The sequence below is a fragment of the Diospyros lotus genome, chromosome 10, assembly GCF_014633365.1.
Source record: "Diospyros lotus cultivar Yz01 chromosome 10, ASM1463336v1, whole genome shotgun sequence".
NCBI lineage: Eukaryota > Viridiplantae > Streptophyta > Magnoliopsida > Ericales > Ebenaceae > Diospyros > Diospyros lotus.
Window position 1 is genome coordinate 6,092,857 of NC_068347.1, and position 16,175 is coordinate 6,109,031.

A 16,175-nucleotide genomic window follows, 5' to 3' on the forward strand; every position below is an offset into this window, starting at 1 on the left:
TCAAAAAAAAATTAGAAATGCACTTCCATCCACAAAGAGGTTAGAGATAGAAAAAATTCCATCTCTTTTCTATCTCTAACTTGAAATTTTTATTTTTTTTAGAATTTATTTGAATGCATTATAGAATTTATATTTATTTTTAGATTGAATAACTATTTTTTATAATTTTCTATATTAAAAATTATATTTACAAAAAGCTCCCTATATTTTTTATTTACCCATTTTTCCCTCGTTTCCATTTCTTTCTTTTCTTTTTAAGAAAAATGCTATTGGTACAAAGAGGCTTACAAAAAGGGCCACTGAAACACACGCAAACGATCAAAATACCCCTCACCCAATTGCAAATTTACTCCCCTTCCCTTTGGCCGTCTTCTTTTTCCTCTCTCTCCCCTTCTTATGGCCACCTTTAGTAACCACCTATCGCTTTTTTCCTGTCGCACGGAGGATGCAACTGCAGTTGGCCCACGAAAGGCAAAAGCGAAGACAGACGGTTGTTGGAGACAGCCATGGGAAGAGAGGAGAGATGAGGCATCCATGGGGCATCGTTGGGTAAAGAGAGAGAGAGATAAGATGGAAGGGTAAAAAGTGTGGGGTATTTTCATCATTTGCTTATTTTTCTATAGCCCTCTTTGTAGCTAGTGATGCACCTATAGCGAAGTCCCTTTTTCTTAAATGTTATTTTCTCATTTTTATATCGTATTGTATCCATTTTTCATTTTCATTTATGTACAATCTAGGTTAAATGTTCCTTTAATAAACATCTTAATTAATATAAATTAATATTATTTGTACACAAATTTATACATAGAATTTGAACATTTAATGAATTAGTAGTACATTAATCCCTATGGTCCTAGTTTCTCACTTTGTACACATTGTCAGTTTTGTGGCTCTATCTATGGTTGCCTACATGTTCGCTACATGATCATGATCTTCGCAGAGTTTCACTGATTCAGATGACGTGTTTAAAGTGTCGATGATTCTGGAGCTACAATTTTGACGATTCTGGAGCTACAGTTTTGATCTGGTGCTATAACTTAGCATTTCTTTCATGTTGCTTCTTTGTTTCCCTATGTTGTTTTGATCCCATTTGTTTGGGGATCTTGAGTGTTTTCTTTATTTCTTTTGTTTTGTCATTGTGCGTTGGGGTATACTCTAATTTGGGTTATGTACAAAAGTTTTCTCTATTTATACATATTTTCTTATTTAATAAAATAAAAAATAAATAAAATATCAAAGCATGTTTAGTTGTAAAATTAAAATTAAAATTAAAAATTAAAAATATTATAACTTTTCAAGTGTACTAACTATGTTAAATATATGGTGAATGATAGATTATTTGAAAATTAGGACTGAATTAATCCATCAAATGAGAAATCTCCCTTCCACCTTTGGATTACAATACTTGCCAAGGTAAAAAAAAAAAAAAGAAAAAAAAAGTTTTATTTGTTTATTTAAAATTAAAATGATTATAAAATATTTATATTTTGAGTTATAGAGATAAAATTTGTTTAGACATTTATTAAAATAAATATTAATTATCCATTTAAAATTAAAATAAATATAAAAATTCATATTTAAATGATATTGTTATCGCTCGAACACAATAATTAATTTATTAACTAGAAACATCGTCATTAAATCATTTGAACTTTGCAAGAAAAAGAATGATCAGAAGATGTATGACAATGCCCGTGCAAACATTTCGATACTTAAATTAAATATTAAATATTCGAATACTGTATTGAAATTAATATCAGAGACATACATCTTTTAGAAGCATAGAGTTTTCTAAGATTCACTAGAATCAGAATTCTTTCAAATATTATCTATCATAATATTTTAAAATTTATTTAGATTTTTATAGATAATAATATATATCCTTTTAGCAGAACTCTCATATGAAGTTTTGAGTGTCAATCATAGTTATCCTGTTTGCACTTTGTTCAAAAACCTCTCAATCAAGAGAAAATTTACATAACAGTTTACGGTCTCCATGGGACAAACGTAGTCCCCTAGTATAGTTCCTCAAGACACCTATTGGTTTCTCGGCTTCATAGTCTCCAAGAAACCAATCAATCTCTTGACTTTTCGACCACTTATTTTTATGAGAATCTCGGAGAGATTGTCTCTTGAAAACTTATTTATTCTCTAAGAGACATGGTAAAGTGTATTCTTAATCTTTGGGAGACTATTTTCTCTTGAAGTCCGATAATTTCAGATTTTATTTTTAGTCTTAAAAATTATTTTAGACTTTTTTTTTTTGTGTCTTTTCCTATGACAATTAGATATAGACATGTATGAGTATGTATGTCTGTTAAGAGTGAATGGGCACCTTGAATGGGTACCAAAAGTAGGTCCGGTACCTACCCGCCGAAAGATAACAAAAAGAGCAGGAAGGGCGAGTGAGTGATATAATATTAATTAATACGCAGCAGAAATGGAGGCGCCCGCTTTGGTTTGCTAGCTCTTTAAATCTTTCCACGTGTTCTTAGGTAATTTTTTATTTTTTTAATATTTATTTAATCATATTACATAAATAAAAAAAGAAATTTAAAAAAATATTTATATTGTGGTACATGATAATTATAATTTAATTTTTATTTTAATAAGCTAAATTTTAAATAAAATTACTTTTAATATAGTGATAGAATTATCATTAAATTCGTTAATAATTTGAACATATTATAAGTTTAAATTTTGTTAATATAATTAATTTTTATTTATTAAATAAGATATTTTTATTATTCATTTTTTTATAATTTGAACATATTATAAGTTCAAATTTTGTTAATATAATTAATTTTTATTTATTAAATAAGATAAAGGTTGACAAAGCTTCACACACAAGTTTCAAGATATTGTTGTTTGAATACAATAATGAAATTTATAATTGAAAAATTATTTTTCAAGTTTTCGAGAGGTTATAAGACAAAAGCAAGTTAGAGGGTGTAGCATATTTTTTCTCCTATGTAAACACTTTGATACTTAATTAATTCAATCAGAAGAGAACTCAAAGAGCTATTATAGTGTTTTTGACATATTTAAAGAAGAGGAGGCACCACCTATTTATAGAAGTGAGAGTTAATAGATGACAAAGTCCTAATTTTTTTTCAAGATTAAGGTGACCATCATCTATTCTGATATTCAAGACAAAAATTTCAAAGACAAGTTAAACGTATTTATGGTGAGTGTATGATTCGAAGAGGTCACTAGGAGATTGGAGAGTCCTTTCTTTTAGCCCGAGAAGCAAGCTCGCCAAATGATCTCGTGGGGATCTCTCCTATCAAGAAAGTCTTTGGTGTCAATTTTTTTTTTTTTTTTTGGATTTTGTATAGTCTCTTGGCCTTTTGGACTTGTATTGGACATGCTCTCTTGCGGCCATTCTGTATGGCGCATGGCAAGGGTTGTTTTGATTTTGTTTTTGGATTTTAATATGCAATTTTCATTTTATGTTAGAAAATTCAAATTTGAACTTAATGTTTTTTTTTGTTTTGGCTATAATTTGATAAAATAAATAGAAATATGAAATATCATTTAACTTTTGTATGTAAGTTCAATTTGCAAGCATATAATATGGATTTTATTTGCAATATTTTATCAATTAATAAAATTATTTTTGAACTAAAAACAATGCACCATATTTAAAAATAATATGCATTTACTAAAATTTAACCATTATTTTTAAGATAATAACAATGGCTAAAATTACCCAATATATATATTAATAAGGCTAATGTTAACTATTGAGCTTAGGGCAATGGCTAAAGTGCAATAAATGTACCTTATTATAAAATACTCATTAATCGATCAAATGTTGTAAAATACAATGTATATGCTAGCGACTAATGGTAGTGTTTTATAATTAAATTTAAGGTGTAATATTAAAATGTACATTATTTGAAAATAAGGTACATTTATTACATATTAAGGATTGCTCTTAAAACGATGATTAGCATTATCTTATTAATTTATAATCTAACAATTATTATATTAATTCTACTTTAACATAATATATTAACCAATTTTTAATGTAATTATACTTATTAATTTTTAAAACCATTATATCATTTTTTTCTGTAAATAAGATATATTAACAGAAATATATTATATCATTAATGAGTATATTAATATATTAATTTCTCGTATAATTATTATGCTATTGCTTTCTCTTTCGAAGAGTAATTTTATATACATTTGTTGAATTAATAGATAAACACCATTATTTCATACTCTAAATTTGATAACACTTTAACATAAAGACAAAAATGTTGGTAAAATCCTTAGCTAAAAAAGAAAAGTGTAGGTAAAGCAACAATAGGTTTCGATATTAAAAATTCAACTATAATTGTAAAAATTAAAGTTGCGTTCTCTTTGGGTTTCAATTTTTATTTTTTACTTTTGAGTTTTAAATTTATTTTTAATTTTTTATTTTGATAGTTTATTTTTAGAAAATAAAAAAGCGTTTTGTTTAATAAATTAGAACTATTTAATGCTAATATATTATTAAGAAATATATACATTTTAAAGTTGGTGAATCTTGCAACATTTTTTTCTTATTATAAAAATAAAATACGAATAAATAAATAAATTATCTCATCTTTTTTGTGTTTTGGTTGTTTTGGCTGAAAACAGTCAAAACAACATTTTGTTGTTTTATATTTTCTTTATAAAAATTGTTCTTATTTTTAAAAATACATTTATGAAAATGACAAAGTAAACGCATTTTCATTGTTTTAGAAAATTAAAAACTAAAAATGGTCTGAAAATAACAAAGAGAACGTGATCTAATATTTTGTTAATGGCATATTTAAATTATGCTTCAAAATTACATAAAAAATAATAATATTATTATATAAAAAGAGACCACACAGTAAGTAGAATTATTAACTAATTATTATATATATAAAAAGATAATAGCTAGCCAAAATCAGCCTAGACTTGAAAAAAAAAAAAATTGTAGTTTAGACTTATCAAGACGACATTGTTTTTTTATCTTTCTCCTCCTCCTTTTCTCTTTTCTTCTCTGCTCTTCTTTTTTTCTTTTTGACGCTTGGAAACGAAAAGATGAAGCATTGGAGACGCCGAAGATGATAGGGTGCACATCGGGAAGAAGCAACATATATAAGGTATGGCGGAATAGCCAATGGGAAGAAGTAATTCAGAAGATGAAAACATAGGCTACAAAAAGAAGAGACGGAGGTGACAACACTGGTGCAGTTTGCAAATCTGGGTTCTATGACAACCCTTGTCCATTGTCCATCGTTGGTGTTTCATCTTCCTCACTTTGTTTGTAGATCTATAGACTATGCTTGCACCTGTTGGAGACTTTAAACTTTTGTGAAAACTATCACCTAAATTTTAAGAATATTCATGTCAAACCATCAAGAATAAATAAACAATAAATGGAAGTGTACTTGAATCCATAACGATTATCTCTCTTTAGATCCGTGCGATGAACCTTCTAGATCAACACGAATTTCTGAGAGAATCATTTAAGTTTCTCTTTATAACTTATCTCTGATGATGGGATACAAAAAAACAAAACTGATTCGTATGATCTGGGAACCATAATTATTGTGTTTATAGAGGTAATTGCTCATTATCCTATTGATAATTTTGTTTCATCCTATCAAGAAAACAAAATTATCCTTTAGACGTCTACACATTAAAGACCCACACTCTATTGGATACATTAAACCTCAAATGGCCCAAAACTTAACATATCACTTTTAATTGGGCTTAAGATTATTTAACAGCTTGCAATGCATAATTATTCACATACAAGCCCAATGTTGAATTAAAGATCCAACCTCACCATCGGTTGTGTTGCTTTTTTTTGTCACCTGTGTTGCTTTTTCTCATTACCTATCCCATATTGTTGTGTTGCTTCTTCCTGTCTAGTCACTAGTGCTTCATCTTCCTCTGTCCATTTGCCATGTTATCTCTTGCATCACAATGTCTTATCATGTTTTTCTTCTTTGTCACTTAAACCCCAAATGGACCAAAATTTAACATATAATTTTTAATTGGACTTAAGATTATTTAACAGTCCGCAATGCATAATTATTCACATACAAGCTCAACGTTGGATTAAAGATCCAACATCACCATCGGTTGTGTTGCTTTTTCTTGTCACTTATGTCGCTTCTTCCCGTTACCTATCCCATATTGTTGTGTTGCTTCTTCCTATCTAGTCACCAATGCTTCATCTTCCTCTATCCATTTGCCCTGTTATCTCTAGCATCACAATGTCTTATCATGTTTTTCTTCTTTGTCACTGCTTGTTAGCATCGTCAGTGCTTCATTTTCCCGTTGGCAAATTGTAAAAAAAGAAGAAGAGTAAAAAAAGAGAAGATGAGAGGAGAAGGATCAAAATGATGTCAGTTTGATAAGTTCGGATTGTAATTTTTTTTTCTTTTGTAATTTGGACCGATTTTAACTATTCTTATATAAAAAATAGAAACAATGAGAAGATTCTTTTTTATTGTTTTAACGTGTCAAATTAAATGACTTGATTTTGATGATGTATATTTTAAACACAAAACTTTAATAAAATGTTGATGACATTAGTCTTAAAAGTTTTAATCTCAAGTGTTTGATCTTAAACATCTCTTGAAATGTTTTTAAACTTATCTTTTAAATTAATAAAATCTTATAGATTCTAAAATATTGTTAAAGTTTTTTTAAAAAAATAAAGTAGCTTGAAAATGCAAGAAAAATCAATTAAACATTAAATCTAGTGAAAAATTGTCAACCCATTCTTCATGTTTGTCAACTGGTTTTCTAAATTGTCAATTTCTTCTTAGAAAGTGTCGACTGATCCTTAAAACAAATCAATCGATTTAATGCATACATTTTGGATCAATGTTCTAAGTTTAAATAGTTGACTGAATTTTATTCTTGGAAAAATTGTAGACTAGTTTGTTAATATTTTGAAATAAATTGTTGACTACATTCCAAAACTATCGACTATTTCTATTGGAAAATTACTATGGCTAGTTTTCTATAGATTGATTCTTTAACATTTCGATCTCCAATGGCTATAATTTTACAAGGGACATTAAAAAAAAAAATTCTATAAGGGATATTCAATGCTATAAATACCAGTCATTTTGAAGATCATACAAGTTGTTTATTGGGCTTTCTCATCTAAGAGATCAAATCTTCAAACTTCTTTTGAAGTTAATTCTTTTACTCTTTTCTTATTCAAGACTTATTCTTATTTTGTAAAATTTATTTTATCCTTGTTGTAACAAGATCTCATGTTGAGATTCTTGCCTTTAGTTGTATATTTTGCCATTCTTCTTTGTAAGAAGTTTTCCTAGATGGAAGGGTTAGAAGACTAGCAAGATAGCTAGCGGTTATATTGAGTTGTTTGTAATCCTGTTTTTGATTTAGTAAATTTAAAAATATCTAGTGGGGAGCTAGAGTAATGGACGCACTACAAGAAAAATAGTTTTTAGCCACGGAATTTAACGACAAAATTTTTCTGTCACTAATTAGCAATGGAATAGCTATCGCTAAATTTTTGCGATGGATTCGCGACAGTTTATTCCGTCTCTAATTTTTTTTAATTTAGCAACGAAAAGACCCGTCGCTAAATAATTTTTAATATTTTTAAAATTTAGCGACAAATACGCCCGTCACTAAATAATTTTTGTGATTTTATTTTTAAAATATAAATTTTAATTTGAAATTTTATTTAATTTTTTTAATTTAGCGATGGATAATTCCATCGTTAAAAGAAAATAAAATTTAAACCTAATTTAAAACTTTTTTGTGAATGAATAATTCTGTCACCAAAAGAAAATAAAATTAGAACTTAATTTAAAATTTTTTAGAGATGGAACAATTTCGTCCCTAAATGGGAAAAAATTTAAATTTAAATTAAAATCTTTTAGCCACTAAAAGAAAATTAAAGTAAAACTTAATTTAAAATCTTTTAGCGATGGAATAATTCCGTTGCTAAAAAAATCAAATTAAAACTTAATTTAACACTTTTTTAGTGACAGAATAATTCTGTCGCTAAAAGAAAATAAAATTAAAATTTAATTTAAAATTTTTCTTTGTTAAATGGAAGAAAATTTAAATTAAAATTTAAATCTTCTAGCGACGGAATTTATCAGGGCTCGCTCCCGGATTACCCGCTAGCATAGAAAGTCTGAGAGAAAGTTCGTTCAAAATGGATACAGATACAAATACTACTCAAAATTCACAAAGAATTTTCTTTTCATTTTCATATTTGCTCACTAACAATATGAGCCATAACGAAAAATATTACACATCATCCTTTACATTATAAGTTTGGGTTTACAACCTATACATTTTAAAATATACAAGGGCACGAACTTTAGATACATCATGAGGTCCTTTACTCATACCCTCAAAACTACACCATGAATTTTTGAGGCTGGGATATCTCTATACACATCTATCCAGAACTCGCTCCAATAATTATTTTTCTTTTCTCTAAAATGACAAAAGAAGCAAGGGTAAACCACAAGGCTCAGCAAGCATATAACAAAAGGAAATTACAATAAAATCAATATACGAAGGTATGAATAACAAAGAGCCAAGGGAAACTCACTACCCGACCACTAAATCTCAATTGAGTTCATGTCTTCCACACTTGACAACATCATTTCTCAAGAAATTATAATTCATTATATTTCATTAAAACTCATTTTTCAAAGTGAGCCTTATAAAAACAACAAAAACTAGATAAGACCAGACTTCCCTAAACATCATTCATATCATACCACATATGGAAACACATGTCAACCTCATATACATAAATGACACACAATTCTATGCCATGTGCTTATATAAATCTCCAGCCATAACATGAATGCATAGATGTACACATATGGTCCTTGGGGCCCATATAAAATGTATACACTGGTGCGTAAGACCCTGAATACAAATCTGTCAGTAGCCCAGAGCAGACTACAAAAACAATACATGAGCCCAAGACTCTCGTATCACATCCATCACCATCGTTCGTCCAGTAGCCCTGGTCCATTACCCCCAGCCCTTGGCTAGTACACAATTCCCGGTCCAGTACCCCTAGCCCTTGGCTAGTACACGATTCTTGGTCCAGTACCCCCACATGCAATGCAGCACATAAAAAATACAATGGCTCTTGCAGCATTAACGTGATGGCAAGGCCCCAATAAGCCAAGCATCAAGCCATGCTACGCCCACGTAAGAATTCACATACACAAATGCTCTAATGCATATGCTAGCCTAACATACACAAGTTAGCACTCACAGGCCAACTATGTCATGTCAATGCTCACGCTCCCATCACATACAAAGCATGACCCCCCAATGAATACAACCCATGACCCATCATCATAATACAAGATAAAATACACTACAAAAAATCTGTAATTTAGTGACAGGAGAATCCGTCACTAAAATAAGAAAATCCGTCACTAAAAAATTTAGTGACAGAATTAGTGACGGAAAAAATCTATCACTAAAACTGGCGTCGCTAAAATTAGTGACGAAATTTAGTGACAAACGTTTTAGTAACGGAATCAGCGACGGGGTGACCCCGCAGCTAATCAGCGACGGGGTAACCCTGTCACAAATCAACAATGGAACCCCGTCACTAAAATATATTTTTAATTTAAAAAAAATTATATATTTTATTTAAATTAAATTAAATTAAAATTCAATTAGCGACGGAACCTATCACTAAAATATATTCTTAATTTAAAAAAAATATATTTTTTATTTAATTAAAATTTAATTATCTTAAATCATGTCAGAATGTAAAAATTAAAAAAATATATTTTTATTAATTAAATTAAATCATATAAATGTGAAAATATAATTAATTTTATATAAATTAATTTTTATATAAAAATAAAATATTTTCATAAATATTACTACTTAAAACACTATTTTTACAACAGAAATTTTATATTTATTAAATTTTTTATATATATTGAATATTTCATTTACAAAATTAAATTTTATAACATTATATTTGTATTTCTAATTTTAAAGCTTGTATTTAATAAATACCTAACTAACCAACAATATTTATAACATTATATTTTTATTTTTAATTTTAAAATACAAATAAGAACTAATTAAAATACAAATATTAAGTTTTTTTATTTAAATTATTATAATATATTTAATAAATAACTACTTAAAACACTGTTTTTCCAAAAAAATTGTATATCTATTAAATTTTTTACATATAATTAATATTTCATTTACAAAATTAAATTTTATAACATTATATTTGTATTTCTAATTTTAAATCTTGTATTTAATAAATACCTAACTAACCCACAATATTTATAACATTATATTTTCATTTTTATTTTTAAAATACAAATAAGAACTAATTAAAATACAAATATTAAGCTTTTTATTTTAATTATTATAATATATTTAATAAATAACTACTTAAAACACTGTTTTTACAAAAAAAATTGTATATTTATTAAATTTTTTACATATAATTAATATTTCATTTACAAATGTTAATTGGCAGAATAATTTTTTATTTCTAATTTACACATTTTTTAATGATTTCTCATATAAATGATCAATAATATATATAAAATATATAATTATATAAACGTAAAATAAACAACAACATACATGCAATAAATATAAATAATATAGATATTAAAATAAAATTGACATCTCAATTAAAACAAAACAATTTATAACTAATATCAATATTTTTTATTTAAGAAACATTCAAAACATATTTAACAATTAAATCAATAAAATATTAAAAATAAAATATACAAGTAAAAAAAATACCTCCAGTGATGCAGAGGAGGGAGAGACGACAGAGAACAAAAGTAAGGAGGGGAAGGGGAAGGGAAAGGGAAAGGGAGAGGGAGCGGATTAAATAGGGGGGCGGGGCGGGGGGAATTTAAAAAATTGGCGGGTGGGGGGGGGGCAGTGCGATTTTGTTCACCCCCTTTAACGGGGGTGAACATAACCCTCATTATTTTTAAAGTTAAGAATAACGGAGGGCGGCCAAATATTACCGCCCAAAATTTTACCCCTAGGCAGCCAAATATTACCACCCCCCCCATCCCCATCTGGGTCTCTCTCTCTCTCACTCTCCCTCTCCCCAGCAATAGCACCGGCGTCCTCACCAGCATCACCACAGACGTCGGACCTCCGACGTCCCCCCAGCAGCGACGTCTCTCTGTTCAGGTAAATGTTACTTTAGTTTTTTGTTTGGAAATGCTCCGAAGTCTCCCTGTTCTCTTTTAACGATTTGCTTTCATGCATTTTTGAATGGATTTTTTGACATTGTTTCACTTCCTTTCGTGCATCTCCGAAGTCCTATTCAATATTTAAGTTTATAGTTAAGAACATTGATTCAATTGGTTTACCAGTAGAATATTAGTGAATATTTAGTTTTCATGTTTATTGGAGCAATTTCTCAAAGATGGAAGCCACTGTCTTTATATGTATAGCTCAAACTACTACTTATACTTTTGTCCCCTAAACTTGAACCATTCTTTTCTGTTTGAAAAATTTTGTGGTTATTATGATTTTTTACTCTTTCTTGAAATATGATATATGTACCCTTAAAATTTTCAATTAATATATATATCACAGGGAAAATAATGTTACAATTAAGACTCTAACCATATAAAACTAATGTTACAATTAATGTTGATTAGTTGTTTGCTTTTGTGTTTTTGTTTCTTTTGTAATCAGAGATGGTCTTTTTCAAAACTAATTAGTTGTTTGTTTCGGCAGATAGAAGAACATTCTAACTAAAAACCTAATAGAACTACAATGAGAGAATAGATGGTGAGATAACATGATCAGCAACTTTACATTTTCATACTTTCCACATTGTGAGATTCTTAATATGTTGTTAGTTACATGTTCATACTTGACAGGAGAGTTTCACCAAAGCAATCCAAACTTTTCTTGAACTACAGTAATGCAGAATTCACCATAATTTTATCTACCCTCACTTGAAAACAGGCAATCTGCATTATTCTTCACAAATAGGTAAAAGAGCATGTCAATAAGAGCTACTCCAACCTTGTTATAAATGAATGACCTTATTTTTAGTTTTATCTTTTCTTGTATTGCTACACCCCTACCGTAACATCTTCTTCTCTATTACGTTCATATTTTGCACATATGGATGCTTTACTGCTCAAAATGATGTTCCATATAACATAGTTGGCCTTATAAGCATCTTATGAAATTTTCCTTTTAGAGGGTTTCTTTATTAAAATTTTTTGACAGCAATGATAATAACCCATAATTGATGGCTAAGATTGCCGATGAGAGTTAACTTTATTAGGGTACCCTACCATCAAACATATTAAGTAGATGAAAACCTAGCACAATTTTATTGCAAGTCAATCCAATAATGCAATGATCTTCACTCAACCCTATTGACTTATAAAAGGATATTATAGATCATAGATTTATTTTACAAACAAACAGTAAAAAGAAATGCATGGGTAAAAATGCAGACACCTACCCAAAACTTGGAAATTATGCACAATTGGTTGTTACCTATGAACTGCATAGCACTGTTAACTAAAATAAAAGTGTAACTTACTTCTAAGGATGCAGTTCATATGAAGAACACATGTGCATCATCTGTCATTATTCTATTTTTGTAATCAGGATTCATTTGCATTTTGCTATGGAACTATTCTATTTTTTTATTCATTTGTCAGTAAAATTAGAACTTACTTCTAAGGGAATAAATTCAGACCAACTTTTATCTAATAAATCCAGAAGATTAGCTTATTCACTTGTGAGTTAACTATATATGATTCGTCAACTATACATATTAACTGCTTTTAAAACCTAAAATTGATGTATTTATTTATTTATTTTTTTGTGTTCTGCAGAACATAAAGATGGAGTATGTAGTTGATGTTAAAGACAGGGTACGTGGCAAAATAAGTAACCGATGTAGGATACAAATGATTCACGATGTGTATTACAGTTTAGATGCTGAACACAAAGACCTTTTTACAAAATCATGCTTTGGACACTTATTCAATGTTGCAAACATGAAAATAGCTCTACAAATAGTTCACCAGTTGATTCTTAGGTCGGTCAAGACTTCTAAAGAGAATGAAGTATGGTTCAAATTTGGGAACCAGCTTGCAAGATTTGGGCTCGAACAGTTCACTTTAGTTACAGGCCTTAAAGTTGGAGAATTGGAATTTGAGGATGAGAGCTTAGGCCTACAATGTCATCTTTTGCAGAATCACTTCAAGAAGAATAAAGGAAAAATAACGAGAAAACAATTATTGAGTGCGTTCCAAAAATGTAGTGATCAGCCTGACAAGTTCAAGCTGGGCCTTCTTTTAATTTTGGCATATGTTTTGTTGGCCACTGAAGAGAATACAAATTTGAACTTGTGGTGGTTTTATTTGGTTGATGATCTAGATCGATTCAACAACTACGTCTGGGGAAAGAGATCATATAAATATACAATTGCGATATTCAAAAGTGATTTGGGGAAAAAGTTGAAGCAATGTGGAAAAATGATCGATATCCATACAACTTTCATGGATTTCCACTTGCAATCATGGTAATAGTTTTCAAAATTCTTTTTTTGTATAATGTTCTAATTAACTTGTAAACTGTAAGAAATGTTTTCCTTTATACAGATTTGGGCGTTGGAAACAATTCCCGGTCTTGGAGAGGAGTTTGCTCACAAAGTAGAAGGTGATAGAATTCCAAGAATGTTAGGGTGGGAATTTGAGCAGCCTATGCGAAAAGGAGAAAAAGTTAACAAGTTTTTGGAATATGAAATTACAATGATGAAGGTCAAGGTAAATCGCACATTAGTTCCTACATTGAAAGAAGCTGACGAAGAATTTTGGCAGGGAATGACCCCTCTTGATGATGTAGAAGATTCCAGAGTGGATAACAGCTTGAATGAAGAAATAGGAAAGGAGTCTAAGGAAGATGCACCATCTGTTTCCATGCACCATCAGCCATGCGATCGACCATCCTCTTCTCATAATAATAATGTAACTCAGGTTGATAGAGAAGAAATAAGAGAACTTGAGAGGAGGCTGATACGTGTGATAACAGATCGATTTGATCAATTAACAGGTCGATGTGACCGGATGGAGACCAAAATTGATAGGTTGCTCTAGTTGGTTGAAAAAGATGGGTTTCAGTCAAAAAGAGGCAATGTCCCTGAAGATTACAAGGGGCAAGAGGAAGAACGTGTGTTTGAGGCTGTAGTAAAAAACTCAGGGATTGTAGAAGACTGCACTTACGAGGAAAAACAAGTCACGCCAATAAAAGAAGCTAATGAGGGTTGGTTTTTGTTTTTTTTTTTTTTGCAGGTTTATTTTTTCGTTTCGCAAAGTCTTGAAAATAATTAAATTTTGATTGACCTCATTTCGCAGGCAAGCTCTCAAACCCTTCAACTGCCATAATTGTTTACCAACGAATGCCTCGTATGTTGATCACAGATTCTAAGCACAATTTGGATGAGCAGGTTCCTGCTGAGTTTGTGATGCCAAATCAACCAGAGCAGCTTGCAGAAAGCTGCACTAAATGTATGTAATTTGTAGATTGAATATGAAAGCAACTTTTGATGTATGAAATGATTTGTCAACTGAATATTGTTTTACCCAATTTATAGGTGAACTGGGAGAATGTTGTGCTATTTTTCTTGAGGATGATATAAATGATAAATCACCTAAAGGAAGAGGGCATAGGAGGAAGAGGAGAGCACGTGCATTGTGTTCCCCATTCACCAACCCTTAAAGAGAAGGAAGTTGTTGAATGTCAAGGTGTTTGAACCCTTTCGAGAAGTGGATCCTGCAAAAGTCAGTGATCTCACAAAGTGGTTGGAAAAAGCTTCACCAAGGTAATGTATTCTCTTCTTAACCTTCTCCTAGTGCTCTTCGGTCTTCACTAAAGTTCTGATTTTTCTATCGTCTCTATTATACAGTGACGATATGCCATTAGCAATCTGTGACGTTCAGAGGAATTTTTTTGATGATTTGCTTAATGAGAACGGGTGGCTTATTGATGACGTAAGCAGAATTTTGTAAGTTTTATATGTTAATATTTGATTTCAAATTATTAATTGTGCTTTTATGTATAGCATGTGGATTCGGCATTATTTCATATAAGAGAGCGAGCAGTGAAGTATGAAAAACTCTTTCGATAAGATTGTGCCATTATGGACTCTGGATTTTGGCAATTTGTGAAGAAGGCCTACCATGAAATGGGGAATCCTGGCAGGAAAAATTTGGAGTATGAATTTGGCAAAGAGCTGGTTAATTACGTTAAAGGGGTAATTCCCAGTCTAGGAAAACCTTGGAGTATTTGTCGTTATCTTTATCTTCCATATTGTATCTCGAGATCACATTGGTTTGCAATCGAGGTCAACCTGCAAGAGCGACAAATCAACATCTTGGATAGCTTACCAAGTAGAGTACATGATGCCCAGCTTAGCAATTACATGAAGCCCATACGGGTGGTCATACCATGGCTTATGAAACTACACGTCAATGAGAACTACAACACATCAATGCTCAAGCATAAAAGGGTCAGACCACTTCCTGAACAAAACAATGGGTAAGTATTTTCAGTGAAACACTGGTTTGTGTGCGTTGATTGTTTGACTAAAAATACATCTCAATTGCTTTGCAGATCTGATTGTGGGGTTTTTACAATGAAGTTCATCGAATTTTCGTTTGCAGGACTAGACCTGAGTCTTGTTCAGGCTGAACATATGATAATGTAGAGGATAAAAATGGCAGCTGAAATTTTTGCATGGCATTTTGACGCTTAGAGTAGATAGTATGGTTTTTCTTTTGTAAAATTGCTTCTATCATTGCTAATGTAAAATTTGACACATTGCTAGCCATTTTTGCCATAACTTAGCTTTTTTATGGGCAATTTTGTGGACATATAGCTTTTTCAATATCCTCGACGTGGGAAATGCATGTTTATGTATGGTACATAAGCTATATATATCATTTATTTTGTCTTATAAGTTATTTTGTAACTCATGTTTATGTATGGTTAAATGATAATGAATGCAATATCATTTGTGGAATGCATTATCTCAATTTTTGTAATGTCTAAAAAATAATAATAATGCACAGTTTTTGTTATGTCTCAAAAATAATAATAATAATAATTTTTTTTATAATATTTTT

The 16,175-nt window shown here is 30.0% G+C and overlaps 1 protein-coding gene across 1 annotated transcript; it reads left to right on the forward strand.

Moving 5' to 3' along the window:
* Nucleotides 1-12,890: 12,890 nt before the first annotated feature.
* LOC127811061 (uncharacterized) lies at nucleotides 12,891-15,757 on the forward strand. The gene is made up of 9 exons (XM_052350776.1): nucleotides 12,891-12,920; nucleotides 13,653-14,027; nucleotides 14,172-14,313; nucleotides 14,406-14,558; nucleotides 14,645-14,737; nucleotides 14,818-14,872; nucleotides 14,957-15,041; nucleotides 15,221-15,588; nucleotides 15,664-15,757. Exons 1-9 carry the CDS (start codon nucleotides 12,891-12,893, stop codon nucleotides 15,755-15,757), a joined length of 1,395 nt encoding a protein of 464 aa, XP_052206736.1.
* The last annotated feature ends 418 nt before the right edge of the window (nucleotides 15,758-16,175 follow it).

Excerpts from the sequence above, each read along its gene's own strand:
- LOC127811061 (XM_052350776.1), top strand. The coding sequence starts at position 12,891 with ATGGAGTATGTAGTTGATGTTAAAGACAGG. Across the intron at positions 14,738-14,817 it reads TAGGAGGAAGAGGAGAGCAC|TGGATCCTGCAAAAGTCAGT; the intron begins GTGCATTGTGTT and ends CCTTTCGAGAAG. Across the intron at positions 14,873-14,956 it reads TTGGAAAAAGCTTCACCAAG|TGACGATATGCCATTAGCAA; the intron begins GTAATGTATTCT and ends TCTATTATACAG.